We start from the raw sequence: 14,702 nt of genomic DNA on the forward strand, positions 1-14,702 counted from the left end.
CTAATATCATTTGTATGAAATTAATATGCGGGTGGCGCTGTGGGTTAAACCACAGAGCCTAGGACTTGCTGATCAGAAGGTCGGCGGTTCGAATCCCCGCGACGGGGTGAGCTCCCGTTGCTCGGTCCCTGCTCCTGCCAACCTAGCAGTTCGAAAGCACGTCAAAGTGCAAGTAAATAAATAGGTACCGCTCCGGCAGAAAGGTAAACGACGTTTCCGTGCGCTGCTCTGGTTCGCCAGAAGCAGCTTAGTCCTGCTGGCCACATGACCTGGAAGCTGTATGCCGGCTCCCTCGGCCAATAAAGTGAGATGAGCGCCGCAACGCCAGAGTCGGCCACGACTGGACCTAATGGTCAGGGGTCCCTTTACCTTTAATGTGTCTGATTAATTCTAATTACGGCATCCTCGGCATGCTTTTCTGCTCCCCCTTTCTCTGCATCCTGTGGGTAATTTCTCTTTGTCCCTTTGTTGTTGCTTCTGTATATCTTGATGGTGGACTTTTAAATAGCCCATAGCTGCTTCAGTTGCTGGAATCTTATTGCCTTCTCTCTTTCTAAGCAGGAGAAATCTGTTCCCCTTTGTATCCTGAGGGCACTGGAGGTGCCGGGCTCTTAATAAACATCTCGCCCAAACAGTCTAGTCTCTCGCCTCTTCAACACAAGCTTCCATTGCCATAAATTCCTCTTTTCATCTCGCTTTCCACTCTTCCTGACCTTGCAATTTCTCATGATTGCCGCTGATTTGAGGCAAGCAGCATTAAATAAGATGTATTTCAGCAATAACAGACCCCTTGTATTTTTTTTTTCCCCTCGGCTAGAAGATACAGAAAAGATAAAGGACAGAGAGCGAATATTTCTGTCTCAGCAATAATAACCTTGTCAATCTTGGTGTCTGCGGCTCAACAGATGGCAAAAATCCCTTCTGTTCAGAGCTAATGGGCAAGATTTTATTAAAAGCCTGATATTTGCGAGAAAGCCTGCATGCCTCTGTGTGTCTTTGTGGGCTTTTTAAAAACAACAACCACCACAAACCCAGAGATTTATGTACACCGGGCTGGAGTGCAAGCAGAGGGTTTATTACAAATGGCTCGAATTTGGTGGTGCATATCCTTGCTTTATTCCCAGATCTCATTCCACTGATGGATGAGCTGCGGAGATTAAACAGAGATTGTTGAGGCAATTATAAAGAGAGGAGAAATTGCTGTACCACTGACAGCACAGCCCCTGGCATTGATGGATTCCACATCTCCATTTGAGTCAAAGCCTTTATCCCCAAACGTCTTTTCAATGCCAGGACTCAGTCCTGGAAAAAGTGGTGCGATAATCAAGGAGCAAGCCTCTTGCCATGTACAGAGCGTATTGCAGTCATCAATGAATAACTGCAGCTAACCACATCTGGACTTATTATTATTATTATTTATTATTATTATTTATACCCCGCCCATCTGGCTGGGTCTCCCCAGCCACTCAGGGCGGCTTCCAACAAAACACTAAAATACAATAACCTATTAAACATTAAAAGCTTCCCTAAAGAGGGCTGCCTTCAGATGTCTTCTAAAAATTTGATAGTTATTTTTCTTTTTGACATCTGGTGGGAGGGCGTTCCACAGGGCGGGCGCCACTACTGAGAAGGCCCTCTGCCTGGTTCCCTGTAACTTCTCGCAGCGAGGGAAGCACCAGAAGGCCCTCGGCGCTGGACCTCAGTGTCCGGGCAGAACGATGGAGACGCTCCTTCAGATATACTGGACCGAGGTTGTTTAGGGCTTTAAAGGTCAGCACCAACACTTTGAATTGTGCTCAGAAACGTACTGGGAACCAATGTAGGTCTTTCAAGACTGGTGTTATATGGTCTCGGCGGCCACTCCCAGTCACCAGTCTAGCTGCCGCATTCTGGATTAGTCGTAGTTTCCGGGTCACCTTCAAAGGTAGCCCCACATAGAGCGCATTGCAGTGGTCCAAGCAAGAGATAACCAGAGCATGCACCACTATGGCAAGACAGTCTGCGGGCAGGTAGGGTCTTAGCCTGCGTACCAGATGGAGCTGGTAGACAGCCGCCCTGGACACAGAATTAACCTGCGCCTCCATGGTCAGCTGTGAGTCCAAAGTGACTCCCAGGCTGCGCACCTGGTCCTTCAGGGGCACAGTTACCCCATTCAGGACCAGGAAGTCTTCCACACCTGCTCACCCCCTGTCCCCCCAAAACAGCACTTCTGCCTTGTCAGGATTCAACCTCAATCTGTTAGCCGCCATTCATCCTCCAACCGCCTCCAGACACTCACACAGTGTCTAAAGTGCTGAGCTACCAGTGGCTCGAATAGAGGCGTCACTGCTCATATTGACAGACGGGTCCGGTTTTTCCAAGGCTACCTTGCCAGCTGCTTCCCGGCCCCCCCTCCCCAGCCGATCATTGCATCAGATGAAGGACTGTTGAACTTGCTCCTGTTTTAAAGGAGCTTTAAAAGGCCCAACCAAATTTGTCGGTGGGGTGACTGCTTCAGGTCACCAGATAATCTAGCTCATCGTTCAGTTCACATGTACTGCATCACACACAAAGAGAGCCATTTCTTCTATAGAACTGTAGAGTTGGGTCATCTAATCCAAGCCCCTGCAACACTGGAATCTCAGCTAAAGAATCCATGACAAATGGTCATCCGATATCTGCTTTAAAACTTGCAAGGAAGGAGAGTCCACAACCTCTTGTGGCAGTCTGTTCCACTGTCCAACAGCTCTTACCGTCAGAAAGTTCTTCTTGACGTTTAGTCGGAATCTGCTTTCTTGTAACTTGAAGCCATTGGTTCGAATCCTAGCCATGTGACAAATCTTAAGCTATTTGAAGATGGCCATCATCTCTCTTCAGTCTCCACTTTTCCAGGATAAACATACCCAGCTCTTTCAACCGTTTTTCTTGAGGCTTGCTTTCTAGACCCTTGATCATCTTGGCCACCTTCCTCGGCACATATTCCAGCTTATCAATTTAATAATAATAATAATAATAATAATAATCTTTATATGCCTCCCCCTCTGGGCAGCTCCTCACAAAATATTAAAAACATAATAAAACATCAACCATTAAAAACTTTTCTGAACAGGGCTGCCTTCAGACGTCTTCTAAAAGTCAGATAGTTGTTTATTTCCTTGGCATCTGATGGGAGGGCGTTCCACAGGATGGGCGCCACTACCAACAAGACCCGCTGCCTGATTCCCTGTAACTTCACTTCTCGCAGTGAGGGAACTGCCAGAAGACCCTCGGAGCTGGACCTCAGTGTCCGGGCTGAACGATGGGCATGAGGACACTCCTTCAGGTATTCAAGGACAAGTCTGCTTAGGGCTTTAAAAGGTAGTACCAACACTTTGTACTGTGCTCAGAAATGTACTTAATTTCTTCTTAAACTGTTGCACCCAGAACTGGACACAGTATTCCAGGTGTGGTTTGACCAAGGCTTAATAGAGTGGTACAATTATCCGACTGTCACCCGCTTGTCACATACGGTATAAAAAGAGCCTTATTTGCAAAAGCCGCTAAAAGTATTTGTGCAAGTCACATAAAAAACTGTGCAGGGGATTCATTAATTTGATTTATAGTAAATGGTTGCTTATTTCAGGGTCTTTCTTAGTTGGATTTGCTGGTTTTGTGGCTGGATTTGAGGCAGCTTTTAGTCAAATACAAGAAATGATCGATTGATATTATTACTTCCCTTGATCGGGGAATGATGGACTTCTGTAGATACAGCCTAACAGTGCCAGGTTTACGTATAAGTAAACAAGCTATAGCTTAGGGCCCCACTCGGGGGGGGGGCAAAAAAATAAAGAAAAAAACATTTCCGAAATATAAGATAAAAAAACAAATAAAATAAAACCAACATACAGCAGCAGTGTTTTGTGTTGTGTAGGGACCTATAATGTAAGTCATGGGCCCTGCTGCCTGCTCCCTAAAATATCACTGGTTGGCTCATTTCTATATATAGGGTGCTTACATTCTGCAAGTGCAAATGGCTTTAGATACCTATTAGGTCCATAAATTACCATATGGCATATATTCAACACACAAAAACAGTGACAATTTGTTGTTGACAAAGGGCAGCTGGACATAGAAAGGGCCCCATTCCCTTCAGTAGCTTAGGGCCTCATCAAACCTAAATCCGGCCCTGGGATCGACCCACTGCCTTGATCTCCTGCAAATACTAAAAGTTACCCTAGCCACAAATGCGTCTGGAGAACACTGCTGCTAATCTCATAAAACCCTCCGGTCAACAGCTAGAGTACAGCAATCTCAGTCGCCCACGTGCTCCTCCCCATGGGGGCGGCGCTCGACTGCCGATTGGATACGACGCGGAGCCGCCCTCCGGCGATTGGCGGCGTCCAGTTAGGATACTTCGGAGGGTTCTATCCGCGCCGCGTTCCAGGACATCCGCTCGCCATGGCGCTGGTCCCTCTCGCCTGGCTGGCGTCCGTGGACTTGGCGCTCCAGTGGGGCCTGTGGGCGGCCGCCGCCGCGCTGCGCACCGAGAAGTTCTTCGACCTGGCGGGTGAGCGGGGATTTCGGGGCTCTGGGTCCGACCTGGGATGGATCACGGCGCGGGATCTGCTGGCGGACCTCGTGGGGTCCTCGTGGGCGCTGCAGGGCGGCTCGTGCGGCCGCGCTTCCCCGTGTTTTTGGACCTGTTGCAGCGCCCCTTTCGCTGCTCTGCCCGACTCTCGCATCTGCAGGTTTCTTCTGCGAGAAACCTTGCTTTCCAGTCCATGTAAATGCGCATTAACCTCCCTCGGGATGCGATTAATGAAATAAATGAAATAAATAGAATTAAACTGCCAGATCCCGCTCATTCCCTCCCCCCTTCCTTTTTCGGAATCAAGGCTGTGTAGCTAATAATAATTATAATTAATTTATATGCCATCCACAGCAAGAAATCAAACATTAAGAACTTCCCTAAACAGGGCTGCCTTCAGGTGTCTTCTAAAAGTCAGATAGTTGCTCATTTCCTTGACATCTGGTGGGAGGGCGTTCCACGGGGCGGGCGCCACTACCAAGAAGACCCGTTTGGGATGGCAAGTAACACAGGCACAGTTTAAAAAAGCAAAAGGGGGAAAGGTTGTTAATAAAGTCCACAGCTGCCTTTATTCAGGCCAGCCCAAATGGCACCAAATAGTTAGCAAGCTCTTCGGGGGGGGGGGGGGATTTTACTTTTTCTTTACTCAACTCTTCCCTGTCATCAGCACCCCCAGTTTCTCAGGGGTCCCCCAAGAAGCAAAGAAGGGTGCTGAGAATTGCACCCACTGACTCACATTGATTAAACCTGCGCTATTTAAAGGACTCGAAGCCTGGTTAAGTCAAAGAATTTTGCTAGCCAAGGTTATAAAGCACCAGGCCCTACCGAGTGGTTTCTACATGAACAAGCCTTCGCTGACAGATCAAAATAAGTAGGGTTGCTGGGAGGGAAAATATTGTCTCAGCCAAGGGGGAAATTAATCCCTTTTGTCCCAGCTGCCTTTGGGCTTTTAGAGCATATGATATACAGTGGTACTTCGGGTTAAGAACTTAATTCATTCTGGAGGTCCGTTCTTAACCTGAAACTCTTCTTAACCTGAAGCACCACTTTAGCTAATGGAGCTGCCACACGATTTCTGTTCTCATCCTGAAGCAAAGTTCTTAACCTGAAGCACTATTTCTGGGTTAGCGGAGTCTGTAAGCTGAAACGTCTGTAACCTGAAGTGTCTGTAACCCGAGGTACCACTGTATAGGGTAGCATGCTGGAAGCTGATGCGGAAGGGAGCAATGCCGGATTTAGGGTAGTGAGTGGTTCTGTACAGGGTGCCAAGCTGATGGGGTGAATAATAATAATAATAATAATAATAATAATAATAATAATAATAATATTTATATGGGTACCTACTCAAAGTTAGACCCTGGTCAGACAGGCAGTTAAGTTGCCACAACTGTGACGTAGTGCGTTGAGAGCATGCACTTCTAGCAAGAGGGTGCCAAATCAATATTTACAGTGCCAAATTTTGTCCTCACTCAGCGCACCATATTTTTTTCCCCAAAACGGTTTTCCAAAACAGCGCACCGTATTACCAAAGTCTGCCCCTGAAGGGAGACTTCCAATAACCAGGGGTAAACGTCACAGAGGCGAAGTTGGTGCAATTACATGGTGTATTGCAAGGGGGTTGGACTAGATGGCTCTTGGTACCTGCCCTAGTTTCCCCCTTCTAGCTTTGACTTTAAAAGGTATGAGCAGGTGTCCTTAGAGCCGGCGCCGGGAACGTATCGCCCTCCTCATGTTGCCGAACTACAGTCCCATCATCCTTGATTTCTGGCCCTGCTTGCAAGGGCTGTTGGGAGATTTAACAGACTTGGAGCCATTGTATGGGGGTGAATATGGGACACGGGTGGCGCTGTGGGTTAAACCACAGAGCCTAGGACTTGCCAATCAGAAGGTCGGCGGTTCGAATCCCCGCGACGGGGTGAGCTCCCGTTGCTCGGTCCCTGCTCCTGCCAACCTAACAGTTCAAAAGCACGTCAAAGTGCAAGTAGATAAATAGGTACCGCTCCGGCGGGAAGGTAAACGGCGTTTCCGTGCGCTGCTCTGGTTCGCCAGAAGCGGCTTAGTCCTGCTGGCCACATGACCCGGAAGCTGTACGCCGGCTCCCTTGGCCAATAAAGCGAGATGAGCGCTGCAACCCCAGAGTCGGTCACGACTGGACCTAATGGTCAGGGGTCCCTTTACCCTTTACCTTTATGGGGGTGAATATTGCCTAATCTGTATGGTATACCACTTGCACACAAATAGCTGCCTTCCCAGCCGCCCCGTGGACCGATTGGCGATGCCCCCTAGGACTGGAAAGCTTTTAGCTCACAAACGCAGTGTGTTCAGCTCTGTCAGAGGCCTATTGTAACTGAGGCCAGATCATAGTATTGTACGGTTGTGGGAAGTCTGTGCAGCCCTCTCCTTAGAAACACTGAGAACCTCTGTACCCAAACACTTGAATTATGTTCATTTCTTATTATTATTTTCATCATAATCAGCTATTGGGGTGGGGTGGGGTAGGCAGGCCGGAATATAAGAGTAGCATTCAGATTCCAAAAAGAGAAAGCACTGCCGTGTTTCTAAGACGGCAGCTCTATAGAGCAAGCACGCCAGAGATCAAGTAGAAGCTGCAAATTTCTAATATCTGTAATATAGCGATTAGATGTAGTGGAATATGAAACAGTAGCATTCAGTTGCCGCTACTTGGGTAGAGAGAATATAGCATCCTCTTACTCATGGGTAGGCAAACTAAGGCCCAGGGGCCGGATCCGGCCCAATCAATTTCTAAATCTGGCCCCCAGATGGTCCGGGAATCAGCATGCTTTTACATGAGTAGAATGTGTCCTTTTATTTAAAATGCATCTCTGGGTTATTTGTGGGGCACAAGATGTTGGACACAACATTATGATGGCTGACTGGGAACAGTTATGGACCACAGGTATGAAGTTTACAGCATGTAATGCCTTAAAAGAGAATCTAATGAAAATGATCTACAGGTGGTACATAACACCAGTCAAGCTTGCAAAAATCTATCATTTGCCCGATAATAAATGCTGGAAATGTAATGAGACTGAAGGTACATTCTTCCACCTTTGGTGGACATGCCCAAGGATTAAGACTTTCTGGGAGATGATTTATAATGAGATGAAAAAGGTATTTAAATATACCTTCTTGAAGAAACCAGAGGCCTTTCTCCTGGGCATGGTCGGCCAATTGGTGCCAAAGAAGGATAGAACTTTCTTTATGTACGCTACAACAGCAGCAAGAATACTTATTGCAAAGCATTGGAAGACACAAGATTTACTCACCCGGGAAGAATGGCAGATGAAGTTGATGGACTACATGGAACTGGCGGAAATGACTGGCAGAATCCGAGACCAGGGAGAAGAGTCGTTGGAAGAAGATTGGAAAAAATTTAAAGTTTATTTACAGAAATACTGTAAAATTAAGGAATGTTAGAAGGATGCTGGAATGAAGTTACATGGCTTTAGCAGAAAGGTTATAAAGAATTAAGTAAAAATAGATTGTTAATGGGTCAAAGTGGAAAATTTAAGGTTAGATTGGGTTAAGATAAATTATGGAACAAAAATTGAGTAAGATGGAAAGGATTTGCTGAAACAGCTAATTGAACTAGAATACAAAAAAAGGGAGGCGTGAGGTCGATGAAACAAGTGAATGAAAGATAAGGATAGGGAAACATTGGACGTGTTTTTAAATACTTGTTTTTCTTTTTTCTGTTTTACTGTATTGTTTTTTGTTTTTTATGTATTTAATTTTTCATTTTTTCATTCTTTTTTTTCCCTGTAATCTTTAAACCCTTAATAAATATTATTTAAAAAAATATATTTGTGGGGCATAGGAACTCATTGTTGTTTTTTCCAAAATATAGTCCGGCCCCTTGCAAGGTCTGAAAAAGTTGGCTGACGCCTGCACTAAAGGAGTTTATTAATGTTTCCCTGCTACAGACCTTGAGGATAGCTCAGTACAAGGATGGAGAATCGGTAGAGTATGGGACTGTTAATATCAGGATTGTGGGTTGGAGTCCCATGTCAGGTGAACTCTACCTGCATTGCAGCAGGTTGGACTAGGCCCTCACGGTCCCTTCCAACTCTACAATTCTATGATTCTATAAAATGCAAGGCCTGTATCACACCAGTGCAGCATTCAAGAGCCCCTGTGATGACTTTTGCCTGTTTTAGCTTCTGATGTTGCTCTTTCTGCCTCTCTAGGAAGCGGGACATTCATCTTGCTGGCACACCTGAGCCTCAGATGGGGCAACGCACAGCATCTTCGGCAGCAGGTCCAGACAGGGCTGGTGACTATTTGGGGCCTCAGGTGAGTTTCCAATGAGCTGTGTATTTGTTTCAGAGGCAGCGATGAGTTTGAGCCAATTCCACGATGCATCACCTCGACTCGTGTGCCTGCAGCCAGGAGAGCCTGATGGAATTGCCAATGAATGCTATTCTGGGGTTAACAGTGTTGATGGAACTGAATGTAAAAATCAAAGCACAAAGGCTTTTAAAATCCAGTCACTTCTTACCAATTGATTTCCTCTTCAGCCTATGGCTGCAGCTCCAGCTACGATCCCACACTAGTGGGCTGCATTTATGCTGTGATTTTGCACAAGCACAGAAATACAAATAGGGGGTTGGGTTTCCCGAGAATCTTAGCTATCATGCTGTGTTGCTTTTTTTAAATGACAAAAAAGGAACAAATTTCTAGCCCTTATAGTTGTCAAGATACGTTTGACAGTGTGTGGACAACGCCTATTTAAAATCAGAGTTGTTCTTCAGTGCAATTTTCAGTGGCGGTGGCAGGGCTCGAGTTTTCTTCAAAGGTTCTTATCCCTCCCAGAAGCAACATATTATTTGTAACAGTAAAAATGCCGAATAATTACGCACAATCAGATGGATTTGCTTAGTTTGTTCAGGTTGCAGTTTAGTACTGTACAGGTTTTTGATTTTTAAATGCATTGCACATAGCTTTCCCCATGACTTTATTTCCATGCCAGAAATGGCTTTTTCTCCTATATTTGTGTTTTATTAGGCTTCTGTTGAAACAGAAGACCAGAGTCACCAAAATGTGGCAATCACAAAGCTGCAGGCACTGCCAGCTATTATCTGAGGCCTAGGAAGGCTCTGGTTGATTCCACGTAATCAATGAACACCATTTCAAATATGTTCAATTATCTCTGCTATTCTCAGGTTGGGGCTTTTCCTCTTCCTACGGATCCTGAAGGAGGGACATGACAGGCGATTCAACGGCGTCAGAGAACACTCAGGCACTTTCTTCCTATACTGGACAATGCAAGGTGAAGGTGTAGATAGTTTGGAACTGAAACCTATATCCCCTCACCAGTGAAATTTGGCCAGAAGCATTGAACAAGTTAACTTACACATGCTTAGTGTGCCATGTGATTTATTTCTGGGCTCAAAGAGATGGTTCTACTAACCTTGAAAGCCCTAAAGACTAGAGCAATGTGCTCTACGTGGGGCTACCTTTGAAGGTGAGTCAGAAACTACAACTAATCCAGAATGTTGCTGCCAGACTGGTGACTGGGAGCGACTGCCAGGACCATAAAACACGGGTCCTAAAGGATCTACATTGGCTCCCAGAACGTTTCTGAGCACAATTCAAAGAGTTGGCGCTGTCCAATATACCCGAGGGAGTTTCTCCACCTCCATCTTTCAGCCCGGACGCAGAACTAGCTCTGAAGACCTTCTGGCTGTTAACCTCATTGCGAGAAGTGAGGTTACAGGGAACCAGGCAGAGGGCCTTTTCAATAGTCACACCCACCTTATGGAAACCCTCCCATCAGATGTCAAGGAAATAAACAACTACAGTGGACGCTCGGGTTGTGACCGTGATCCGTGCAGGATGCACGTTCGCAACCCGCAGCATCCGCAACCCACAGTGGCGCGTCTGCGCACATGCGGGTTGCAATTCAGCGCTTCTGCGCATGCGCGACTGCCAAAACCCGGAAGTAACCTGTTCCGGTACTTCCGGGTTTTGGCGGTCCGCAACCCGAAAAAATGCAACCTGAAGCGTCTGTAACCCAAGGTATGACTGTATCTGACTTTTAGAAGTCGTCTGAAGGCAGCCTTGTATAGGGAAGTTTTTAATGCTTGACGTTTTACTGTGCTTAATGTTTTTAATTCGTTGGAAGCCACCCAAAGTGGCTGGGGCAACCCAGGCAGATGGGCAGTATGTAAATAATAAATTATTATTATTATTAATTATTATTATTACTATGAATGGGTTAGGTCCAGTAACCCTTGTTAGGAGCTGCCTGCTGTAATATGGACCTTTCTGGGAATTCAGATCAAATTCCGAGGCCAACTCAGGATAGCCACTGGGTGAATGCAAGATGGTTTTTATTTAGCTCTGGAATGCTCTTCTCATCAAGATCCATCAGGCTCCCTCTGTGCCTTTTCCTTAAGCAGTGGAAGTCACTGTTGCTTTGATGGGCTTTTAATGTACAATGTCTTTTCGTTCCCCTGCTGCTGGCTTTCAGTGCTTCACATCTTTTAGCTTCACCCTAGTTGTTGTTTCTCTTAGTGGTGCTTGTCTTTAACAATCAGAAGCCAGAACTGAGCAGGACTTGCGTCAATCAATGGGTCTAGTGTGCCTTAATGTTCTGGGGAGCACCTTCCAGTTGGTTAGCAGAAGAGGGGTGGGGGGAACCTGTGCCCAAGCAGTCACATTTATTCAGATCACAGAATTTAGCTTACAGAACATATCAGAAGACATAGGATGCACTTGAACATATACAAACCAGGACTTTGCTAATGGGACTTTGGACTTTGGTGGAATGTGATGACATTTTAAGAGGAAGAAAAGATTATACATTTTTAGGTGCCGGGCAAAAACGTTCCTTTTTAACCAGCCCTTTGGTTGATTTGATTGACATCCTATGCCCTTTTAAATGTGGGGGTTTTTTTGGGGGGGGTTATTGGGTTGTTGTTTTTATTTTGATTATATATTTAGCAGTTTTATATTTTGATTTTGTTTTGTGAACTGCCCTGAGAACTCCGGGTATAGGATGGTATATAAATTCAATAAATAATAATATTTCTGGGCGCAGCTGCTAAGTTACAGGCCTACAGCACAGTTCTACTCAGGAGTAAGACGGGACTTGCTCCCAAGTAAGTGCGCAGTCTTGTCTGTCCTGTTGTTTTTGCAAATGTATGCAGCCTAATCTATCCTGGCTTCATATTTTGACAGGTATATGGGTGTTTGTAACATTGCTTCCCACTCTGTTGCTGAACCTGGAGAAACACCAGAAGCCCCTTGGATTCTGGGACTATTTTGGATGGAGCATTTGGGCCGTGGGGTTCGTTACAGAGGCTATAGCTGACCAACAGAAGTGGCATTTCAGAAGCAACCCTGACAACGTTGTGAGTAATGGCTGTGAGGTTCTCTGCTACATGATAGTTGGCCTTAGGGAGCCCTTGGCTATAGGGGGAGATGCAATAGGACACAGGATCTCGGTGCTCATAGGCAGGAGGAGTTTGTACACTAGGACCAGACCATGTCATTACCAAGGAGGCATGTTTAGTCGTTCTCTGAAGATTATCCCTGTCTGCTACTCTGGTCCTGACCAGAAGGATACAGGTCTCAACAAGGGTGCCCCACATGACCTTAAGGTGCTGTTGTGCAATGCCAGGTCAATGACTCGTAAGACCGCTGCCATCCATGACTTGATTGCGGATGGAGGAATTGACCTCACATGCATAACAGAGACCAGATGTGCAACTCAACTGGTGATTTAACATGATTTGCTAGTTTACCTAGATGTAACATGGTTTTATCCATTTGAAGCATTTAAACCAATCAAAAGCTAGCCTTTCTGGCAAAGCAAGAATCAAAGACACAGACCAAACAAGAGGAAAATAAATCTAAAGGTAGACATGGTTCCAACTTCTTTACTGTTCTTACATTAATAATAGCTTGCAGAGCCACCCAAATAAAGCTTGGGCTAAGAGACAACATACTCTCATCTCTGTACTGAAATACCTTTTCCTTAATGTAGGATGTCTAAGAGTCCAATTAGGAAAAGCTATGTTCTCACAAAAAAAGGGACACTTCATTAGGCAGAATCTTGCTTTGGAAATCTTAGCCAATCAAGCATGGGGAGATTGGCTCTTTGTGATAACAGCAATCCTGTTAATAGGGATGCTAGCTTTGGAATTGGCAATGCATATTCGTTGCTGAAGGTAGCTAGGCAGGAAAAGAGATCCTGCTTAGTATGTGGGTATTCACCGGTATTGATTTGGATAAGCCGACCGAATTCTGCACATATATTCAACTAGTGAATTTCTTTCGTAATTGGAACCAGCCATGGAGTTGCGCTGCACAATAAAACTGACACTTTTTATTTTAAAATCTCCCTAGGGGAAGTTTATCCAGAGTGGCCTATGGGCTTACAGCCGTCACCCCAACTACCTGGGCGAGATCTTGCTGTGGACAGGACTTTTTGTGTCAGCCACCCCAGTACTACGTGGCTGGCAATACTTCAGCGTCACCTCACCGCTGCTGGTGTGGTTCTTGCTCAATTTTATCAGTGGGATTCCAATCCTCGAAAAAGCAGCCATGAAGAGATGGGGAAAAGAGGCGGCGTTTCAGGCTTACTTGCAGAAGACTCCCGTGCTGTGGCCTATCAGCTTGAAGTGATCAGAGAAACGCTCTTTGGGACATTGAACACAAAAAAGCTGTAGCACGGGGACCATTTTAAATTGTACACAGCCGTGGCGTTTGCGTTTAGCTCCCAGGCTGTTCTCATGCAACGGCTTAAACCACAAGTTTTCAAGCTTTCTGAGTCCACGGCTCCCTTGACAAACTGCGTTCTTTCTAAGGCTCCCCTGTGGGGAAACGTGCTCCAAGCGGCAGCCCCTCACCCCTTTTCAAACACTCTCCCTTCTGAAGTGTTCCCTCAGCCACTCCTGGTCTCTGAGCCGCCCCAAAGAGAGGTGTCTCCTCATGCCCAGGGGCCTGGGAAGCGGATGCTTCCAGCCTTAGCAGCCTGAGAGACTTGCCAAAGGTGAACATGAGGCAGACAACTTAACTCACCTTGAGAGGCAGCCGTGGGCAGTACCAGGCCTGCATGGAGGAAAGGCTCCCCTTCGGTGCTGGGCACTTGGCTCCCAGGCAGGCATTGCACACTAGGGTGGTTCATTAAAAAACTATTTTTTTAAAAATGCCTGCTCCAAAGGTCTTATTTTACCACACTAGGGACACGGGTGGCACTGTGGGTTAAACCACAGAGCCTAGGGCTTGCCGATCAGAAGGTTGGCTGTTCGAATCCCCGCAACAGGGTGAGCTCCAGTTGCTCGGTCCCTGCTCTTGCCAACCTAGCAGTTCGAAAGCACGTCAAAGTGCAAGTAGATAAATAGGTACCACTCCGGTGGGAAGGTAAACGGCATTTCCATGCGCTGCTCTGGTTTGCCAGAAGCGACTTAGTCATGCTGGCCACATGACCCGGAAGCTGCACGCCGGCTCCCTCAGCCAATAAAGCGAGATGAGCACCGCAACCCCAGTCGTCAGGGGTCCCTTTACCTTTACCTAGGGATTAAATAGCTATATCTGAAATTTCATGCATATCAGTTAATATCTTGACCCTGCTCCACTGAAAAGCATTGGGTGTTCAGTAGGGCAGTTCATAAAAAACTTTTTTTTTGGAAAAATGCCTCACTAGGGGTTATATACCTATATCTGGTATTTCATGCATATCAGTTAATATAAACAAAATAATAAACGAAAATAGCTGTTTATTTGGCCGTTTCCCTGTGTCGTGAAGGCTGAAATGTCAATTCAATGGAGCAGGGTCAAGATATTAACTGATAGGCCATGCAAGCCTTTGGGAGGCAAAGATGCAAGAGGGCATCAGAGGAGGGAGGGAAAGAGGAACAAAGGCCCACGTTGCCCACGACTATCATTCTAGACACCCCAGGATGCCACGGCATACTGGTTGAAAACCACCGGCTTAACAAAAGCCTGTGTTTTATGTGGTGAAAGCTCCACAACTTGTGCTGTAAGGTGGTATACGCAAATCGCTTGTCATGCAGAGGCAGCCACTGACCTGGGTGGCTTAACATCTGGCCTTCCAGATGTTGGAGTCCCAGTTCCCACCAGCATGGTCTGTAGTCGGGGATGATGGGAACTGTAATCCAATAATTTA

At 46.2% G+C, this 14,702-nt stretch overlaps 1 protein-coding gene across 1 annotated transcript; it reads left to right on the forward strand.

The window, feature by feature from the left end:
- Nucleotides 1-4,257: 4,257 nt before the first annotated feature.
- On the forward strand, nt 4,258-13,338 carry LOC128407096 (uncharacterized). The gene is made up of 5 exons (XM_053375070.1): nt 4,258-4,525; nt 8,755-8,860; nt 9,730-9,836; nt 11,750-11,922; nt 12,920-13,338. The coding sequence occupies exons 1-5, from the start codon at nt 4,294-4,296 to the stop codon at nt 13,196-13,198; spliced, it is 897 nt and encodes a 298-aa protein (XP_053231045.1). The 5' UTR covers nt 4,258-4,293; the 3' UTR covers nt 13,199-13,338.
- Nucleotides 13,339-14,702: the final 1,364 nt, after the last annotated feature.

This window comes from Podarcis raffonei, chromosome 2 (assembly GCF_027172205.1).
Source record: "Podarcis raffonei isolate rPodRaf1 chromosome 2, rPodRaf1.pri, whole genome shotgun sequence".
NCBI classification, from domain to species: Eukaryota; Metazoa; Chordata; class Lepidosauria; order Squamata; family Lacertidae; genus Podarcis; species Podarcis raffonei.

Coding starts and splice junctions, on each gene's coding strand:
- LOC128407096 (XM_053375070.1), top strand. CDS start 4,294: ATGGGGGCGGCGCTCGACTGCCGATTGGATACGACGCGGAGCCGCCCT. Junction 9,837..11,749: donor CCTATACTGGACAATGCAAG/GTGAAGGTGTAG, acceptor ATATTTTGACAG/GTATATGGGTGTTTGTAACA. Junction 11,923..12,919: donor GAAGCAACCCTGACAACGTT/GTGAGTAATGGC, acceptor AAATCTCCCTAG/GGGAAGTTTATCCAGAGTGG.